The sequence below is a fragment of the Mesocricetus auratus genome, unplaced genomic scaffold, assembly GCF_017639785.1.
Source record: "Mesocricetus auratus isolate SY011 unplaced genomic scaffold, BCM_Maur_2.0 contig_7743_pilon_obj, whole genome shotgun sequence".
Taxonomy (NCBI): Eukaryota; Metazoa; Chordata; class Mammalia; order Rodentia; family Cricetidae; genus Mesocricetus; species Mesocricetus auratus.
Window position 1 is genome coordinate 28,965 of NW_024430852.1, and position 18,663 is coordinate 47,627.

General features: G+C 40.1%; 1 protein-coding gene across 1 annotated transcript in view; it reads left to right on the plus strand.

Moving 5' to 3' along the window:
- The first annotated feature begins 1,248 nt into the window (after positions 1 to 1,248).
- LOC121138116 (armadillo-like helical domain-containing protein 4) overlaps positions 1,249 to 18,663 on the plus strand; it is a 28,730-nt gene continuing 11,315 nt past the window's right edge. The window contains exons 1-3 of the mRNA XM_040740929.1: positions 1,249 to 2,800; positions 5,682 to 5,921; positions 8,261 to 8,446. Of these exons, the coding sequence (XP_040596863.1) occupies positions 1,249 to 2,800; positions 5,682 to 5,921; positions 8,261 to 8,446 (1,978 nt within the window). The remainder of the gene's footprint in view (positions 2,801 to 5,681; positions 5,922 to 8,260; positions 8,447 to 18,663) is intronic.

The window sequence follows — 18,663 nt, forward strand, 5'->3', positions numbered from 1 at the left end:
AAATTAGTGCAGTTATTATCAGTGTTTTGGTATCTTACAATATCATTCTAGTTTCCTAGTTCAGGTTGTCTACACAGAAATCCAAAGGTGTGATCTCATTGCCCATGGTCACTTTTGATTCACAGTTTTCATTTGTCTTTCTTTCAAGTAAGAAAAAGTGAGACATCAGGACAAACTCTCTATAGGCACATGTGTCCTGGCTATGGAATAAGACATATTCTGGTGCATCTAAACTAGAGTGACATCTCAAATGTTGGCATGCATTGACATGTGTTATTTCAGACATATTTTTCTTATTATACTGGGGACCATGATTTGGGAAATTTACAATAATGTAAATCAAAGGGCCACACCCAGCACAATGGGGACAGAGCGCTATAAATTTTTGATTGTGAAGACAACAGGCTGTTTTAATATATGGTTGTACTTTGAGCTGTAATGAGAATGTGAATAGTTTAAAGAATATACCAAATCTAATGACTATAAACCATAGCGAACCAGCAAGAAGGGCAAATTTAACATTTTTCAAATAACAAATATTCAGTTTCTGATTATGAAGTTTTGCAACATGAAGGTTTTCTGTATAATTTTACTTGTTATTGCAAGTAATTGAACATTTTAAAGACGTGCTTTGGTGAAAACTCATTACATGTATTCTTAAACTCATGAAAATAACCTCTTTTAAACACGTTTTTATATTCATCAAGTTTTAAAAGCACACTTTCTATTTTGATTATTGTAGCAAAATACCATGACTGAAGTAGGGTTGTATTACAACTCCAGATACAGTATAAGAAAAACAAAACCCATCAAATTCATCTCTTATAATGCTGTACTCTTGAAGTCAAAGCTAAGGGCAATAGCGGATCAGGTGTCGGGCTAGGGCCTGGTTCATAGAAGCAGGTATGTATTTGCTCTCACATGACGACAGACAAGAGGGGAAGGACATGTCTGAGGGCTCTTTCCAGGGACCCTGGACCCATTCATCAGTGCCCTGTGTTCATGACAGCATTTTCTAAAAGCCTTATCTCCCAACACTGTCCTTCTGATTAGATCTCCTATGAATTTTAGGGACACAAACATACAGACCACAGAAACACAAAAGTTTCTAAAATGTATTTGTAACATTTGCTTTCCATCTCCTAGACATGGTGCTAAATTCTAAAGTCATTTTGTGTACCATTTTTTAGGGAGCTTTAAGTTAAATCAGCTGCAGAATTCAGAAGGGAAAAGTGATCTGGGTTATTCATGTCTCAAGGGGACAAAGAAATAGAGCAACCATGTCCTACCTCCCTTCTCTGGGAGGAGTCAAGGAGATCATTGTTCTTCGGGTTTAAGTTGAAGGAGCTTATTTTCAAAATATATCCACATGACAGTGTGCTATGCATTACTTTTCTACAGGACTCAATCCCTGGAACTGTCAACTCCTTCACCTTGCATTTCTCTTCCACTATGAGCAGACCAACTCTGTTGCACGGCTCTGTGGCTTTCTGTAGCATTTTCTGCCTCACCCTAGCCACCCACTGTCTAGCTTTCCCAAAAGTGGAAAAGAGGGAGACAGCACATGCTCATGGGGAGACACAGCAGTCCTGGGAGATGAACACGGGTGACCAAGAAAACATCTCCTCTGCTCCAAAGCACATGTCCCAGCAGATGCCCTCTGAATCTCCTATGGTGCTGTCTGCAGGATCATCAGTGATGCAATTAAATAAAGTAACCTCTGTCAACAAAGAACGCCATCTTCCAGGAGCTGGGCTTCTGCATCCTGACATCCCTGATCTTCACTCTTCCAGTGAGCCAGTGATCTCAGCCAGTGAAGAAGGGCATGGTCCCAGACAGCTTGCAAGGATGTCTCCTGAACACAGAGTTTCTAAGGCCATGTCAATCATTGCTGTCTCTTCCCCTACTTCTCTTAATCCTCACCTGGAGGGACCACATAGCAGTTCTAGCATCCAGCCCATTAGAGAAGGGATCACAGATGTAACACGTGACTTCCTTAAGTATGTGGATAATGAGTTGTTTGCCACTGAAAGTCAGGAAGCAGTTAGCTTGGGAAACACAGCTACATCTTATATAAAAACCAAAGAAATGCTAACTGCCAATCCAAGAACTGAGAAATTTGAGACAGATGCATCCAAGGGGATGACTGCTGTTCCTCGTATTGATTCCACAACAGATACAGAGCCTGATGGGAAGAGACCCTCAGAGAAACCAGGTGGCAATTCCCAGACCACTGCCACCACACACTTAGTGTCAACCCCTGAGGATATCTTGAATATTGATCCAACAACTGGCAGTCTTCTGGGGGACCTCAAGGTCACAGTGAGTGCCAGCACAGCTGTTCCTGTTTCTTCTGTCTCAAGTGATGAGTGGGATGACATCAAATTTGGGAGTGTAGGTCTCATAGGGACCCCGGATTCAGGAGACAGTACAGAGATTCAAGTGAGTACGGAGCCCCCACATGAAGCATATGAAAACTTTGAAGGGGCTGAGGGGACCCTCACTTTCACAGAGGTTAACAAGGTGGCTCCGGGGCTGCCTGAAGGAGAAACGCCCTCGGGAACAGCCCTGATGATTGCACTGGAGGAGGAGAGATCACCTGATTATACCCACCAAGCTCCCTTTACTCCCACGAGTCCAACAGAAGACCCTGAAGTTTCCACTACGAACCCGTTCCCAAGTGCTGGAGGCTTCACAGCACCCACTCTGGAGGATAGGACCACGCTTTTCTCAAAAACCATGGTTTCTACCTCTCAGTATGAGTCTGACGCACATCGGGCAGCAGGAAGTGTGCCAGAAGGTAAGAGGGAAATGTAAAGACATAAAACAGCCACAAAACACCCCCCAAACATTCTTTAGATTTGGAAACTTTCAATTTGGATTTATTTTTTTATTTTTGAAATTTTTTGAGATAGGATCTCAAAAAGGATTCCTTGACTTCACTATTTTGCTACCTTTGCCCATAACTGCCAGGACTAAAGATGTGTGTCATCACTCCTGGGTGTTTTTTTGTTTGTTCATTTGTTTGTCTGTTTACTTCAGTTTTAACCTTAAACTCACCATGTAGTTCAGTTGACCTCAAACAAAATCTGTCTTACTGCTTCCCCAGTGAGCAGTGAGATCATGGATGTGTGCTGCTAAGGTAGACTTTGGTTTTACTTTTTTCTAGGTGACTTAGAAACAGTTACTCAAATTTTAATCAAACACAGAATACTCAAATAAATCATATATATTCTTTTAAAAAACCATAGCCTCCACGTGTTACATTCTTTAACTAAGGGCAGTTCCATGCACATCCTAGTCCTCCTTGGAATTCTTGGCAACATTTGGAGATGTTTTGAGTTGTTTTGGCTGGGGTTACTTCTAACATCTCCTGGCTAGGGGTCAGGGATGCTTAAGAATATTCTACATCTGCAGGACAGCTTCCAGAAACAGGTGTCACGTGTCTCAGCCAACAGCATTGAAACCAGTGTAGAAATACATATAAAAATGTTAAGGAAGCAGGTATATATTTCAGTTCTGCAATAATGTGTGATACCTGTTTATACCTCATTGCAAAATATATGCACATCTTTGATATTTCTCACCAAAAATAATTAGGTAAAATTTATCTTGTAGTATTAACCACTTGGGTTCTCTGACCTTATCTACTCAAAAATAAATTGTTTAGAAAGTATATGGAAAGAAAATATAAATCATCAACTTGATTTATTCTTAATTTTCACCTTTTTCTTAGCCTCGACATCTTTGAATATTAGAAGGTGAAACCCTAATATTGGTTTGATGAATTATGTTTTGTTATGTGGTTGATTACATAATAGCATCCGGAAGGAAAGACTTTGTATAAAGTGCATATACTCACTTGAAATTGCTTTAAAATATACAACATTTTCACCTGGACCAAGGAACCTACTAAAGAAAAGACAAAAATAAAACAGATTTGTAATATGGCTCATAAAGTTTTCTTGAGATGTAATTAAAATGGTAAATGTGATCATTTGATAAATAACAAAAGTAAGACTGAATAGTTTACATGCCTGCTTGAGTTTTTAGGTTTTGTTTGCGTGTTTGTTTTGTTTTGACACAGTATTTCAGGTTCTGGGACTCACACTTGCTAAATAACCAAAGGTGGCTTTTATGCCTGGTTCTCTCACTTCCCTTTCTTGAGTGCTCTGATTATAATTGTGTGTTATCATACTTAGTTTCTAATTCATTTTTAGAAGTCTAAAGGGGCTGAAAAGTGTACCTTTTCATAGATGTTTTCAGATCATGTTTTATAAGTTCTATTTAAACTTTTTGTGAGGGGACAGTTTCTCACTTTGTAACCCTGCATGGTCTCAAATGTAGAGGTCCACGTGTTCGCATCTCAAGACCCGAGGAAAGGCATGCACCACCACTCACACCACTCACAGCATACTCTGTTTTTAAAAAGACACCGAGTGGAGCTCGTGTAAGCATAAAGTTGTTAAATAAGATGAAACAATAATTTTACTTCAGTTGTCCATAGCACTTATGTTCCTAGAACATGAAGTCACATGGTCCCTAGCATATATTACACCAGCACATCTGTATTGTCGTATTTTGGACTTTTACGATTGCAAGCTAAAAAGTAAGATGGATTTGATAATATTCAGGCTATTTGGTGATTAACTATACTTTCAGTAATAATTGCATCACTTACCTATGGTTTTGAGAACAGGCTTGATGGTTAAGAGTCCCTACTGCTCTTGCAGAAGACCTGAGCTTAGTTCCCAGCACCCCCATCAGGGGGCTCACCTGGAACTCCAGGTCCAGGGAATCCTGCATCCTCTTCTGGCCTCCATGGGCACCTACACTAATGTGCACACACATGCACAAGCACATACTTAAATAAGACAATAAAGAAAAAAATGTCTACTGAAAAACTTATTTGTGCAAGGTACTGTGCTTCATGTTTGGAATATAAAGACTTTGCCCGCTTCAAAAAAATAAAAGGAAGGAAGGAAGATTGTAGGTAAATATTTTTCTCAAGAAACTGAAGGTTAAAGATGTTCAGTAATTATCTTAGGATTACAAAGTTAGAGAGTATTTGAATCAAAATTCAGACCCAAGTAAGATGGCTCTGTAGTATGTGTTCTTGACTACTGTGGGATAGATTTCCATGGGTGGTGTTACTATCCTTCTCCTTTAACAGATGTGGAAGGGTAAATTAAGAGTGCACACCACATCATGACTGCCCTGCCTGTCCATCACAGAAACTAGGTGTACACTGGTTGGCGTAATTATTATTTTTTATTTTAAATTGCCAACTTCTTCCTTCCTTTTATATATGCAGATGTGAACATTAATATGGGAAAATACTTCTGGGAGATTTTAGTGTGACTCAGTTCTTTATACTTTATCTTTTGATTCAACCAGCTCTCAAGTATATCTGAAAAGCCCAGCTATCTGTCTTCCTATTTTGCTTCAATTTTATTCTAGATTTTTGTTTATTTGTTTGTTTACACATTTCCTTCTTTATTTCTGCCTTAGATTGCCCACAAATCCCCCAAGCAGCTCCAATAACTGGCCTTTGATTCCCAAGTTGTCTTTGTTGTTCTGGTTTCTGAAACAGCTATCTACCCTTTTTCAATTAATTGACCTCATGGTGACTTTAATGTATCGGAATTTGGTTTACTTAAAAATGTTTTCCTCCTTTTTAGACATCACTCAAGAGATGACAATGTCCACTCAAGAACCAGACCCCACATTACCCTTGGTGACACAAGAGCATATTGAGGTTCCCAGAGGCAGTGGGGAGCCTGAAGAAGGCATGCCATCCCCCGCTCCTGTGTCTGCTGATGTGGATGCCACTGAGCTGTCCAGACAATGGGTGTCTCTGGCCACTCCAGCCCACCCCACTGTTGTCCCTTCGTCTCTCGAAGTTACCTCTTCTATGGAAGGTCAGTAGGGGAGTGTGGGGCCAGTGTTTGAAGGAGGAGTGTGGGCTTTACTGTGTGAGTTACTGGGATTAGTGAGGATTCTGGCCTTTCACCGGCATGCATGTGTTCCCTCCCTGGAAAGATGGTCAGCTCTCTGCTTGTAGAAATGTGCTGTAGCCTCAAAGGACTCTTCTGTTCCCCAAGTACAAGCCTCCTGAGGACTCCCTCCTAAGAGCCAGTGTGAAAAATGTAAAAATAGCGAGGACTTGTGTTTGGAGTCACCTTTGGCTGTCTCTAAGACTGTGACCTCAGGAAAGCTGCTGAACTTCTGTAGGCCTCTGTTCTTTCCCAGTAATGTCTACTTAGGTTATGGCTTTCTGTATTATAGACTGTGAGGTGTCCTGCTCTATCAAGGGAATATGCATATACTTAAGAAATATATATATTTCTTCATTTCTCTGTTTCACCATTATCCAAGTAAAGATAAGATATTCATTGAGATAGTTTTTTAAATTTTTAGTAAATACTTTCTAATCCTGCCTCCTGATCCCCCTTCCAAAACAAAACATGCAAAACTCAACTCTGGAGTCTTCACAATAACCTTCATTTCCCTAGTGCCAGGTTTCTTCCCAAGCCCATAGTGGCTCTCTCTATTAAGATATGTCTTTCATTGCTCCTCCATTGCACCCCTCCCTGCCTCGGCCATCTTGTTCCCTCTTTCTCCTCCACCTTCATGAAATCTGTTGACCCTAACCCTACATGTCTCGCTTCTGACTGGGAACCAGCGTTATCAATTTTGTTTTCATCATCTCCTTCTCTCCACACTACCTCCAGGTTTTGTGTATCTATAATTACTACTACAAGTACACATTTTCATTTCTTTGTTGATTCTAACTTTATAAGAAAAATTATAACACAGAAAGCAAAAGACCCCGAGACTGATAATGGGGTTAAAGCCAAGGGTCAGGTAAAGAAAGAAGCCAAGCCACTGGCTCTTACTCTACCTCAGGCTGAAAGGGCTGATCCTGTCTCCACGATCTCTCCACTAAGCCTCAGACTGTAACCTCTCCTCAGAGCGGCTGGAGAATCCATCATTCCTATCCTCAATGTGGGTGGAGAATGAACGCCAGCTCTGAGATTCTGTTTCTGTCTTAAATACCTCTTGTGAGTTCTGGGATTAAAGGTGCGAGTTTTGTTACTCTCATAGACTGATTCATTCGCATGTAGCCTGGGTGGCCCTGAGCTTCTGTCTCCTGAGTCCTAGAACTAAAGGTGTGTGCCATCACTGCCTGGCTTCTATGGCTAACTAGTATGACTGCTTTGCTCTTTTGATCTCCAGTGGCTTTAATAAATCATATACAATATATCACTGCAAAAAAACTGTGCTACGGATAAATTTTTGGGAACTTTGTATTTTAGCTTACTGTTCTGATTGTCATACATTCTGTAGTTTGTTGTTCTGACCATTGTATCATACGCAGTTATGGAAACACATTTCATTATTCATCTGGTCTCCATCTGTGCTCCTGCTGTCTGCATTTGGGCCATTTACAGGTATAGCTGTTGTGAGTACAGCTATTATGGTCACGCTTCTGCATGTTCTGCATTGGACCTGTAAAGGACTGTCTCATAGATAATGGATATATGCTGACCACAGGATGTATGTGTATTTGGCAATAGGGACCAATGTCTCCTTTTCATAGTGGTTGTTGTACCAATATATATTCCCATAAGAAATATAAGGGGGTCCTCTGGCTCTGAATCATAGGAATTTATATATCTATATATCTATCTTATGTCTCTATCTCTATCTATATATCTATATCTATGTCTATATCTATGGACATATTCCCTCTGGCTCATGGATATAAACTTGGGCATGTGTGAATTCTGTCTAGGGAGATTCTAATGATTCAAGGTATGATTGCTGTAATTTCTGTAGATGTGGGGGCTTCATGTGGATGCTTTGAAATAGAGTCTACTTTAGCTACAGTTCTAGGTTCAAATGTTTCCACACGATTTTGTGAAGCATACTTGTTCTTTCCAAAGTAAACCCTGGCATTTAATTTGGTGCATGTTCTGCCTTTGGTCCCCTATACAAAATTCTATGCCATCCATTATACTGTCAATCGAATAAATGGGAGATTAAATTTTAAAAGCAAAATTATGATTTGAGGCTGTGCTTCTCCCAGGTGATGAAGTGTTTTCCGTGTGTAGCTGGGTTGACGGGAGAAGAGGAGTTGGACTAAGTGCTGAGTTTACTGTGTTTGAGACACTGCTTCCTTGCTTTTCAAAGCATATGTTAACACATTCTGTAATGACGGTCTTGTGTGTCAAGTCTTGTCTCTTGTACTTGGCAGACATAATGGACACAATCACTGTGCCAAATGAGGACTTCATACCATTTTTGGGCTCTCCAATGACACCCCCTGCAATGACTGTGGAAGCTCCCACAATTTCTCCAGCACTCCCTTCTGAGGTTCTTCCATCTATCAACCACCCAAATACATCCACCTCCTATGGCCTGGAACAACTTGAATCTGAAGGTACCCTTGTCTCTGACCACATATTTTGAAAAACAAAGAAGTAGCTTTAACTTTATGTCATTGGGTTAACTGTCCTGCCACCAAAGAGTTTTTAGTAAAACCCTCTGCCTGGGGTTTCTCCCTGTGATTTTAATTACATTTACATTTAAAATGAATGTCTTAGTTGGTTCCACTATTCAGACTGGATGAGAATAGTAGATTTAAATGGAGGAACTGCGTTGTTTTTTTTTTCCATCTGACTGACTGAGGAACATTTATAGGTTTACTGTCCTTTCATAACATCACTCTATGAGTACTGGGATGTTCTCTTCGTAACAACATTGAGTTACTGTCTAGAGATAAACAACTTCTTTGTTAATTAATGGTGAGAAATTCATGACAAGTTGTACTGTCTAAGGCATTGGCTTTGGCCGTGAAAAAAATGCAATGGAGGCGTAGCTGCATATCAACACACAGTGAGCATGGAGATAGGTCACACAGCCACATGACTGCTCGAGTGAGCACCCTGAAAGGTAAGGAGTGTCAGGTTGGGGGGTGCAAATGTTTGGAGTTACAGGATGCTAACTCAGAATATTGGGACACTCTTGCTAGGCAGCCAGTCATGTCTTAGCTGAACAAGGACAGCAGTACTGGGATTTTTTGTTTCCTCATTTGCAAAGAAGAGGTTCAACTGCGTGTGTAGGAGGTGGTGCTCCCTCCCACAGAGATTCATTTTACCTTGTTTTAAAATGTCATGAGTGTGTGTGTGTGTGTGTGTGTATAAGTGCATTCCGTGTGTGTGTGTGTGTGTGTGTGTGTGTGTGTGTGTGTGTGTGTTGATGGCCTTAGAGGCCAGAGGCATCAAATCCACTGGAATTAGAACCACAGGAAGTTGCCATGGCTGCAGAGAATCAAACTTGGGAGACTCTGCAGAAACAATACACACCCTTATGTGCTGAGTCATCTCTCCAGGCCAAGTCTCACAGCTTTCCAGGCTTGACACTTGTAGTCTGTTCAGAGTGGCTCAGAGAATTTCTCAGAGGAATTCTGGCCCCAGAGGCTAATATCCCTCTCATGTCACATGAAGACAGATACCACATGGCTTTGGGCTCATTGTCTCATGTTTTCAGTTCCCGTGAATGCCATCTATTAAAAAAATTTCCTTAAATCAACCTGAGACATAGCTGGCAGCTCTACTTGGCAAGGATCATTAAATCAAAGGAAAAAAAACATTTGTGAATAGTCTATCCTTGTAAAACTGTAGTAGTTTTCTATATTTAGTAGATGATGGCAGTTGTATTGGAATATATGAGGATTTTTCTAACATTACTAAAGATATCCTGGGATTTGAGATCCCTTCTACACAACTCAGTTTCAGCTTCCTTTTCAAGAACATGTTTTGTCAGGTTTTGACCTGAGTTATGATTCTTGTCAAGGGTTCTGAAAGACATTTTAAGTTAAAAAAATACTCTTTCTGTTACATTGTTGGGTTTAAGGTAAGGTCTACCCTGGGGGAATGAGGGGATAACGGGGGGGGGGTTGGGGGGAGGGCATGGGAGGAGGGGAGGGCACGGGAGGAGGGGAGGGAAAGGGAGAGGGACCTGGAACTGACTTGTGAAGCAACCTTGTTTCTTTTCTAAATTTAAACTGGAAAAAAAAAGGTAAGGTCTACAGTTAGATTAGCACACAATTTCTCCCAAAGGCCAAGGTGCATACTATATGTTAAATCACTGTGTATTAAAATAAGAATTTTAAGCTGGTGTTTAATTCTCAGAAAGCTTGAAGAAGCTATACGTATTTGAAAAGATGAACCCACCGGACTCCTGGATTAATACAGACTCCCATTTCACCTTGTGTTTTCTGCCTTTACTAGGAGTGTAAATGCAGTCTGATGTATTGACTAGGGAGGCATTTTAATTTAATGACAGAATTAAAATCAGAAGGGAATTTATTCTTAATCAAATAATGCATTAGCTACGTCACATTTTCTTTAACTGCCTTTCAAGGTGGCTTTGTTTTTGAAACTGGGTATTAGTGTGTTATTCACTGATCTGGACTTAGCTGTAGAATGAGTTCGAGGTTAGCCTAGGACACATCAGACTCTGTCAAAAGCAGAAAAATGTGTATTTATTTGTCTATACACTTATTTTTTGTTTTATGTGAATGTCTTCCTTCCCATGAAAAGACAGAGTCATTCCTCCAGATAACTGAGGGTATTTTGCCTCAATGTAAAATGTAAAAAAAAAATTCCCATATTAGATATCAGAAACCCAAGGAGACAGAACCTTGGAATTGTGCAAATTCAGAACCCACTGATCTATTTATTCTGCATGAGATAACTAAAAGCCCCAAACAGAGTAAAGATGTCATTTTCTCTTGCATCCTCATTTGTATTTCTCACACATGATGACTAAGAATATGTGCTAGTTTCTCGGAGCCTCCATAAAAACTCCCACAAGTTCAAAATGGCTTTAATTAATAGTAATCTACTACTCATGTGCCATTCTGGAGCCCCACAACACCAAGCTGAGGTGTAACTGGGCCATGGTCCCTCCAAGGCCTCTAGGTCAAGAGCTGCCTCACCGCCATCGGATTCTGGTAGCCCCAGAACCCTGCTCTACCCTCGTTCATGAAAGCCTAAGTCCAGTGTCATCATATGACTGTCTTATTTCATGCCTCTGCTACAATTTCCTTCTTTTACTGGGTCATCAGTCAATGGATTAGAACCCACCATAATAGTTTCGTCTTAATTTGGTGGTATCTGGCCAGATTCTGCTTATTAATAAAGCCATGTTCATAAGTGCGACTTATTAAACCGAGGGAACGATTCCACACATAACAGGGTTCTTCTGCCAGACAGCTTGCCAATTGGCTCTGAGAGCAGCTGGACATCTCTGGTTGTCTGCCCCAGTGATATGAATTGGTAGGGTAAGAAGTGTGCAGGCAAGCTTTGTTTCCTTGGTCCCCCAGGAAAGCCTCCTTTTGAGACGATAAGCCACCCTCTGCATATTTAGTAAGTCTTCTACTATGTCATCAAAATGCAATTTTATTTTCAAAGAGCTAATAGTTTATTTTTCACCTTACTGGATACATTTACTTTTATGCACATTTTTTTAAAAAAGAAAGAGTATTTTCAGTTTGATTTTTTAAAAAAGCATTCTATTTAGTATATCTATAGGTCTACTAGTATTACAGCATTTCTAAATACAAGCTTGTCAAATGTAACTCATAAAGACATGATAATAAGTTTATATATGCAATTATTTGTTTGTAATTAAATTAATTTAATATTGATGTCTATGTGCATGGAAGTACTAATTTAGATTTTACGATTACTTTTGAAAGCACACTTGAGATTTTGGCAGGTTGTTAGGCTGAATATTTTAATGCTGATATTAAACGGAATAAGGATTAATAATACTTTAAAGCTTTTACTTTCTGCATGTTCAAAACGAATATGTTTTCTTTATGTAATTTAAAATCCTTCTGTGTTTTGTTTCCCAAGGAGATGGAAATTAATCTATGTTGCAAAATTACAACACTGATTCTGTAAGAAGTAGGACATTGCTTGAAAAATTCAGCATGTAGAGGCTGAAGATGTAGCTCGGTGGTAGGGTGCTTGCCTAGCACATCTAAGTTCCTGAGTTCAATCCCAAGTACTGTGAAAAGGAAAAGAATAGAAATTCAATGTTTAGAAGAATTTGCAGTGGCTCTTGTTTCTGCCAGATACTAAGTTTAAGCGAGAGCTAAGAAATCAAACACTGAGACATTGCAGGCCTTGTGATCACTCTCCTTCTGCTCTCTTATCTCCTTTGTTAAACACCTGGATGTGGGAAACCAGTGCAGCAGAGACAGGAAAATGGAGAGACCAGGCTCTCCTGGAATGCTTGAGAGATGAAACATTGCCGGGATGCCTTATCTAGAGAAAATGAGTTCAGTGGTAGGGTTGGTCCTATTTAACGAGTGTGTGAGCACAGTGTTGAGACCAGGCCTTATCCCAGACAATTCCCATTTCTTTATTGTTTCAAATGGACACTGCATGCAATTTTTAATGGGATAAATGAATAATAATCTTGTAATAAATGCAGGGATAATGGAACAGTAGTTGATTTGCTGCTGGAGGACTACCTTTTGTATATTTAATTTACATTAATAAACATAAATTGATTCATATACAATATAAAGATATGAAAAAACAGACATTTCTCTCTACAGATGACATAAGGATTTTAGGAGAAAGTAATATTTTTTTGTTTTGTTTTTTTGAAGCAGGATTTCACTTTGTGTCCCTGTCTGGCCTGAAACTGTCTTTATAGACCAGGCTGGCTTTGAACTCACAGAAATCCTCCAACTTCTGCCTCACAAGAGCAGGAGCAGAAGGTTGTGCTTAGAAAGGAGGCCTTTATCCCAGCAACTGAGATGAGACTTCTGGCAATGTGATAGCCTTCTTGCAGTTTGACTACAGTCAAAAGGCTTCTTCTATTTTGTTGGTTAGTTAGAAAGCAATTTGGAAGTGCTCTAAGAGGCAGTATAGAACAGTTTCTCAGATACTTTACTTGAAATCTCCATGGAGGACACTGAAGGGGTCCTTTGACTTAAAATATTATTTAATTGGGATGGGTGTTTTGCCTGCATGAATGTATGGGCACCCCACAGATGCTTGGTGCCCACAGAGACTGGAAAAGAGTTGGATCCCCTTACACTGAGTTGCACATGGCCGTGAGCTGCCATGTGGATGTCAGGAATTGACCCAGGTCCTCTGCAGAAGCAGCCAGTGCTCTTGGCCTATGAGCCGTTTCTCCAGCCCTCTGTGCATCATTTGTAAGGGTTTTCTGTGGCAGATTTTGAAACGCAGATTGCTGGCCATTTCAGTTATCGATTGCCTCCTCTTAGGGTAGGTCTTTTTGTTGTCCTGCCCCGAAGTCATCGTGCTTCCTTAGGCATCCATGACAGACCCTTCCTGAGCATCTGTCAGCAGCCAAGGGTGGCACAACCAATCCTTGTCACTCAGAATGGCTGCCACACACTTGCTAGTAATGTTCATTTGGTCAGTGGTATTTCAAAAATATTTGAAATTAAAATTATGATGGGCTACTGTGATGTTATATCCACAAACTCTGCCACTGAAGAAAGACAGATGACCTTTGTTCTACTTTTCTGGTATGTTTTCTTACCACAGGGAATTATTTATTAGTATACCTACACAATTCAGCAACATCGTTGCTGCAGAGTTGATGTCCTCCATTGGCCGATGTGTGTGTGTGTGTTTGTGTGTGTGTGTGTGTATATGTGTGTGTGTGCAAATATATGTACATGTATGCATGTGCACTTGCCCAACTCAATACTGCTTGGTGTGATCATCTTTAGTCATTCAAGAACACACTCTGTGAAGACTCATGTTGAACAAAGGGTTTTATTTTGGTTATATCTTGCAGTCTAGCAGTATTATTTAGTCATCTGGTTATGCATGCATTTGGGAGGTATTTGGCAATTCAGGGAATACCAAGAAGAATTAGGGATTGAGCCTGACTTAATGCAGAGCACAGTTTTAGTAGAAAATATACAATAGATGTGCAAATAACACAATGCAAGGTAAAAGGTCCAGGCTAGAGAAATATGGAATGGACACATATGCTCATATGTCTGTGTATTTAGAATTGCATATATATCTTTCTTCATTATGAAGTTGGTATTTACAGAAAAATAAGTATGACAAATCCTCAAATATGGAAAAATGTTAAAGAAAAGTGAATAGGTACCACGTATGTGACACTAAATTACCTTATGGACATTGAAGCAAGCAAAATTTTCTAATTCAGATAGTGGTGAGATGAATTATTCTTTAAGATTAGTTTTTAAGCTGGGAGTGGTGGCACATACCTTCCTTCTCAGTACTTGAAAGGCAGAAGGAGGCAAGTGGATCTCTATGGGTTTGAGGCCAGTCTGGTCCTCATGGAGAGTTTTAGGCCTGCCAGAGACACACGTGAGACTCTGTCTTAAAAAGAGGGCGGTAGCTTCTAATAACAGCTGTGACAGAAGAGTCAGTACCGAAGACCCAGCTGTGCTTTCAGTCTCAGGCCAGCAAATCTTTCATTAGAACCTGTACCGTGTTCCTCTTGAGAGGGTTATTCAGGTGCCATGCAGAAGGTGTTGTTCTGAATGACTTATGTGGCTCATGCACCGTAGTCCAGAGTCTCTGTGAGGAGTGGCTATTTTCTGCAGCTGAAGTAAGCATGTAGTCTGGAAGTAGATAATAGCTTGAAGAGATTCCAAGGTTTTTTCTTTTAATTTTAAATAGCTTGTTTTACATGTCAATCCCAGGTCCCTCTCCCTCCCCTCCTCCCGCACCCCCATCCCTCCCCCAACCTCCCACCCTATTGCCAATTCCTTCCACAAGGTTTTTAAAAATGTTATTAGCATGTATGGGCTTCATTATGATATTTGCATACAGATACCAAAAATATTCTACATATTCTCAGAGGAGACATTTTTCTTTTCTTTTTAAAAATGTTCTAAACCTAAACTTGCATTATTGTGTGTGTCTGTGGATACACGGAGGTTGGGGGACAACTTGTAGGAGTCGTTTCTCTCCTTCCCCCATTTATCAGGCTTGGCAATAAGTGCTGTTACCCACAAAGCCATCTTACTGGTCTTTTATCAAGGCATAGCTTTCAGTATGAGAATGGACATATATACGTATTGCTTTACAGATGTAAATATGAAAATCTCATTGCACGCGAGTACAAATTATTGCAAGCATGGGAAATGTGTGAATGGATGTAAGGGTAGTCACTAGCTATCGCTGGTACTCTGGCTGGCTCTGTTCATCACCATGGTGCTGCTTAAGTGTATGCCTACCCAGCTAGGAAAGGAAAGGGTGTTGTTCATTTGTTTTTAATTGCAAGTTCTGTAGCTGAGGGAAGTCAGGACAGGAACTCAAGGCAGGAACCCAAAGGCAGGCCTGCTTGCTATTCCACACAGCATTATCCCTAACCAGGGAACTCAAGCCAGTGAAGACAAACAGAAACTATGAAGGAAGGCTGCTTGACAACACTCTGGGAGGATTGTGACAAATTAGCTTTGTTATGTTGCCCAGGATCACCTCCCTGGAAAAAGATGCTGCTCACACTTGTCTGGATCCTCTTACATCAATTAAAAATCAAGACAGTTTCCCACAGATCAGTCTACTCTAGGCAGTTTCTCCAAGATGACTTGAGGATGTATCAAGTTGACAGTCAGTACTAACCAAGACAAATCCTGATTTGTTTCTACACGTTTTAACAATATTCTCACCTATAGAATATTAAGGTTGGCATATTGTAGGGGAATAACCACTAGAAATACATATAATTCCAAAAACAGAGCAATGAAATTAAAATTAAGAGGGGGAGAAAGAGACAGAATTAGTTCAGATCAAACCCTCCCCTGTGAAGCCTCTTGGACCAGCCAGCTTAAACAATGAGTGACAGAAAAGATTGGGAAAACTCCCCTGCTTCTGGTTTCCAATGGACTCTCTTGAGTGCAATTCCTGGATCCACCAGGAAACCACAATGAATTTTTATCAAAGTCTTTGCCATCTTTAAGCCTCAGTTTCCTGTATGTAAGACAAGGACATTGATATTTCTACCTGGATTGTGAGGAGTAAATGTGATGGTACATGTAATATTCTTAGTGTACATTTATACATGGAATTAATGTATAATATGGCTTAGTTTCATGATCGATGACCTCATCTCCTAAAACTACATATGATTTATCATGTATTACAATGAAGTACATCTCCCTATGCAGTCACTATCTGGGTGGCAGGTATATGACATAGTAGCAGCAATATGAAGACAGGAAGACAGCAGGAAGTGTGATGTGTTGCCGGAGAGCACAGCACTTCTGGTCCAGACGAATGGTCTGTTTTGTCAGGAGGGAAATCTGAGCTTAGTGGCACCAAATCTAAGAAAAGCCCAGCCTTTTCACTATGATGTGGGACATTCTGGTTTGTGTGTGGTAGCCATCAATCCAGATTTTTATCTGTTGTAAATAATTATTTAATTTGTAGGCAGAATCCTGCAGTGTAGCCCGGGTTGGACCCATACTTAGGATCCTTCTGCCTCAGCTTCCTGAGGGCTGGGATTACAGGCGACTCCCCGCCCCAGCCCCAGTTTTATGTTTATGCTCTGCACACTCCGAATGAATCTGCTCTCCTATACAGAGAAAGTCAGCGTATGATGTCTCAGTTGGCATCTTTCCATCTTGCTTAGAAGCAGGCTCAGATCTTCCTGTCTAGCCATGTGCACAGTGGCCTATCAGTGCTATTGTTGTGTAAAGCCAAGATTAGGTGCTTGTCTTCATAATGACTGTCGTGTTTGCCTTCTCTTGATGCATGTGTGACTACTCAAGCCCACTGGGGGTTTTGACCCAAAATTGAGCATTTAAAACAGTGCGAATGAGGTGAAGGTTCCCAATCACAGTCTTCTAGAATTTTCTTAGGATCCATGGATGCCCCTGGGGGGGCCACACATCATTTCACATCCTCAGAAGACTCTCTCGTGACGCTTGCACTCTATTAAGCCAGAGTATTCCTAAGCTATTCTTTAAGTAGCATTAGAAAAGTGAGAAAAGGGCGGGGCACAGGGCATCAGTCTCTAGCACTGGCCAGAGTCAACTTATAAAGTGTCATCTCCCCTATGCCACCTTCCCCAGTATTTACAACAGGGCATAGATGAACTTTCCTTTGAAAGTTGATATCATAGTCTTTTGATCTATATGCCTAGTGCAACTTTACAAAAAAGTTTGTTCAGGCTTCATAAAGGGTACATAATTGAGGGGATGTTTCCAGGAAGATGCAGTGATTGATTCTTAGGGTTGGGCTCAGTGAAGGATATGACAAATTCTGTTTTCAAAAAGTGAAGGTTTTGGTGGCACATGTCTTTAATCCCAGGACTTGGGAGGTAGAATCAGGCCAGCCTGGTCTATAGAGTGAGATCCAGGACAGACTCCAAAGCTACAGAGTAACCGTGTCTCAAAAAAAAAGTAAAGACTCACAGGTATAATAAGGAAAACATATCTCCACAAAAATAGTATGTACCCCTCATTATGGAAAAGTTGACCACTTTTAGAGTTTGAAGAAAAAAAATCTAATTAAATTGGAATTTTGCAGCCAATAATCTGCCTATCCAATCTGTAATTTATCTTTTGCATAAATGTGGAGTTTTATACACAGGTTTTATTCATTCAGTTGAAGAAAATATTCTTTTATGGTAACTAAGTTGCTGAAATAAAAGATCTGAAATTGGATGGCTCACAATGTATAGATACAAGGCTAATGCAGCTTCATTGCCTCTAAACAGAGTAGCTACAAAAAGAATGGTTTTCTATTCCTGTTTCCGAAGAGACATTCACAAGAGGCTGTTATCTGAATCAAGAGCAAATTGTATAACAAGTAGAAGTTACAGTCTAGAACTTATCACTATTGTTGTAAGGGATTCACACATTTAGACACAAACAAGGGAAACAGATGTGATCAAGAGCAAAACTATTAGATTTAAAGAAAGAAAAATTAAATGAGGTAAAATAAATATTAAAATATCATCAACCACTATTTGAAGAAGACTAATTATCTTGCCTCAAAATTTTTCTCAGCCATGTTACTTCTAAACGGTGTTAAGGACTACTTTTCAGGAAATTTTAAGTTATATTTGCTGTTGCACATTTAGTAGGAAGTTTGAAATTTAATACTTTCAATAAAGTTATGCATACAAATATGGGATGCTTCAGTAATTATGTTTATTTGGCATTCAGAAGATCAGACTGAAGTGAACATAAGGTTTTAATAAAGGCAACGTTTTATATGTAGTATTACTTGAATTTAATATTTTGTATAATAATTTTAGGGATGTGTGTGGGGGTTGAGTGTGTGTGTGCGTGCGTGTGTGATGCGCGTGTGAAGGTAAGATGACTTTGGGACTCCATTCTCTCCTTTCATCTCGTGGGGCCCAGGATTCGAACTCACATCATGAAGCGTGGTTGTCAGCAGGTGCTTGTAGTCACTGAGCCATCTCACCACCCCATGAGTGTTTACCTAATTTTGAAAGATGCCACAGATAGCAGATGTTCTTATAACTATCTGAAACTTGAGAAAGCAAAAGAATCTCTTACTCAGTTTGTTGGGACTGCCTCAAAGGAATAGACTAGAGTTTATTCTTAAAGGTATTGGACTTCAGCATTTGACAGAAGACTTGACA